At 50.9% G+C, this 2,995-nt stretch overlaps 1 protein-coding gene across 1 annotated transcript in view; it reads right to left on the bottom strand.

The window, feature by feature from the left end:
* SEMA4B (semaphorin 4B) overlaps nucleotides 1-2,995 on the bottom strand; it is a 16,294-nt gene that overhangs the window by 8,162 nt on the left and 5,137 nt on the right. The window contains exons 6-7 of the mRNA XM_029283324.1: nucleotides 864-1,012; nucleotides 262-440 (exon numbers count right to left, since the gene is read on the bottom strand). Coding sequence (XP_029139157.1) covers nucleotides 262-440; nucleotides 864-1,012 — 328 coding nt within the window. The remainder of the gene's footprint in view (nucleotides 1-261; nucleotides 441-863; nucleotides 1,013-2,995) is intronic.

Here is a 2,995-nt window from a genome sequence, read left to right as displayed (position 1 = left end):
TGTGTCTCCCGGTTGACCTCTTTGTAGAGCCCATCAAAGGCTTCCTTCACGTCGGAGATGGGGAAGGCACACACCGCTGCAGCCCCAGGGCCTTTCCTATCCCTGGCAGAGAGGGGCAGGAGAGGCAGCGTGGGCCTTGAGGTGCCCGGGGAACACCGTTTCCACCATTCGCCTGCACGTTGGGCCTTAGTCATGATGCGCCTCTTTTCCTAGACCACCACCCTCTGTGGGTGCTTTGGTGCCAGACCCCCCAAGGCTCACCACTGAGAGGTAAAGACCCCATAGAAGACCGTCTCTGGCCAGCCATCGCCTGACGTCAACACAAACATGTCCTGAAGCACGTTGAAGGGGAAGCCGTCCTCTGGGTGAGAACATAGCAGCTGAGCCTTCAGGAAGGTTGTCCATCGTCGCTGGAGCACACGCTCTCCGCCCAGGTCATCCTGGGAGGGCAGGAGGGAGGAGGAGGAGGAGGAGGAGGAGGAGGAGGAGGAGGAGGAGGAGGAGGAAGCCAGGAAGAACAGGAACAGGAGGAAGGGAAGCAGGCTTGCCAAACGTTGCCATTCCCCCGGCTGAGTGGCAGCAGAGCCACCTTCTGTGCCTCCTTGGACACAGAGATCACCTCTGACTGGCGCCCAGCCACTGCCCTCTGCCCCTCCAGCCTCAGGTCCCAGCCCAGGTGAGCCCAGCAAATCTTTCTCCCTCAACCGAGCCTGTTGAGCCCATGGGCAGCTCTGGCACCCACGAGCAGGACAGAGAGGACGAGGAAACGATGACAGCTGCCAGGACCCCCCACTGCAGAGACGGAGGGCAAAAAGCGGCATAAGCAGATTTCGGTCCCCCCCCCTCCCTCACATGCCCCTCACCTTGCACACACGTGCAACACGGGACACAACAGTGTCTTCAAAGAAGTCAAATTCCTTGCCGGTTTCACTGAAGAAGAAGTAGATCTTGCCCTCTTCATCCTCCTGGGCGCTGCTCTCCCGCAGGAAGGCTGAGCCCACAAAGAACGGCTCTGCCCAAGAGAAGGAAATCGGATCGGGCCCTTCTTTTCCTCCACTTCCTTTAAGGGCCCCAGAAAAACAGGGAGGGGGAGGGGAGCTGCACAGACAAAGCTGCTATGACTGCTGCCAGTGCTGGGAGGGTCCTTCAGAGCAGTCCCAGGTGCCAGTCTCTGGGCACACACTCCCCTCCCCCTTTCCCACTTCTCTCTCCCACTCCTTTGGGGAAGAACCTCCCCCTAGAAAGAACTCCTCTGCATTTATTTGGCCAAGTGGGATTAGACACACGAGGAATTTGTCTCTGGTGCAGAAATGTCTCTAGTGTACATGCAAAACAACAGAATGATGATGATGATGATAATACCAATAAGAGGGAGAAGTAATCAGATTGGATAAATAATAACACTACAGCTATACTACATGGGTAAAAACACACACACACTAGGCAGAAGTAGGTGTTCAGCAGAATGATGCCACAAAGGGAAAATTTGGAGTGCTTTTATATGGTTAGGAGGGCACTGACTTTTCCAGCCTGCCCTATCTATGTTTCCTGGTAAAATACATGGGAAAATCCCATTGGAGGAAAATTCCACTTAGGGTTAGGGTTAGGTCACCATGAACTCATAGAGCAAAATGGACATCGCCAACAAACTCGGAGTGCTTGGGTATGGTTAGGAGGGCACTGGCTTTTCCAGCCTGCCCTATCTATGTTTCCTGGTTAATTACATGGGAAAATCCCATAGGAGGAAAATTCCACTTAGGGTTAGGGTTAGGTCACCATGAACTCATAGAGCAAAATGGACATCGCCAACAAACTCGGAGTGCTTGGGTATGGTTAGGAGGACACTGACTTTTCCAGCCTGCCCTATCTATGTTTCCTGGTTAATTACATGGGAAAATCCCATAGGAGGAAAATTCCACTTAGGGTTAGGGTTAGGTCANTTAGGAGGGCACTGACTTTTGTAGCCTGCCCTATCCATGTTTCCTGGTCAATTACATGGGAAAATCCCATAGGAGGAAAATTCCACTTAGGGTTAGGGTTAGGTCACCATGAACTCATAGAGCAAAATGGACATCGCCAACAAACTCGGAGTGCTTGGGTATGGTTAGGAGGACACTGACTTTTCCAGCCTGCCCTATCCATGTTTCCTGGTCAATTACATGGGAAAATCCCATAGGAGGAAAATTCCACTTAGGGTTAGGGTTAGGTCACCATGAACTCATAGAGCAAAATGGACATCGCCAACAAACTCGGAGTGCTTGGGTATGGTTAGGAGGGCACTTACTTTCCTAGCCTGCCCTATCTATGTTTCCTGGTAAAATACATGGGAAAATCCCATAGGAGGAAAATTCCACTTAGGGTTAGGGTTAGGTCACCATGAACTCATAGAGCAAAATGGACATCGCCAACAAACTCGGAGTGCTTGGGTATGGTTAGGAGGACACTGACTTTTCCAGCCTGCCCTATCTATGTTTCCTGGTCAATTACATGGGAAAATCCCATTGGAGGAAAATTCCACTTAGGGTTAGGGTTAGGTCACCATGAACTCATAGAGCAAAATGGACATCGCCAACAAACTCGGAGTGCTTGGGTATGGTTAGGAGGGCACTGACTTTTGTAGCCTGCCCTATCCATGTTTCCTGGTCAATTACATGGGAAAATCCCATAGGAGGAAAATTCCACTTAGGGTTAGGGTTAGGTCACCATGAACTCATAGAGCAAAATGGACATCGCCAACGAACTCGGAGTGCTTGGGTATGGTTAGGAGGGCACTGACTTTTGTAGCCTGCCCTATCCATGTTTCCTGGTAAAATACATGGGAAAATCCCATAGGAGGAAAATTCCACTTAGGGTTAGGGTTAGGTCACCATGAACTCATAGAGCAAAATGGACATCGCCAACAAACTCGGAGTGCTTGGGTATGGTTAGGAGGGCACTGACTTTTCCAGCCTGCCCTATCTATGTTTCCTGGTAAAATACATGGGAAAATCCCATA

Source organism: Protobothrops mucrosquamatus, unplaced genomic scaffold (assembly GCF_001527695.2).
Source record: "Protobothrops mucrosquamatus isolate PMUCROS unplaced genomic scaffold, P.Mucros_1.0 scaffold56, whole genome shotgun sequence".
Classification (NCBI taxonomy): Eukaryota; Metazoa; Chordata; class Lepidosauria; order Squamata; family Viperidae; genus Protobothrops; species Protobothrops mucrosquamatus.
This window is presented reverse-complemented; position numbering and strand designations above follow the sequence as displayed.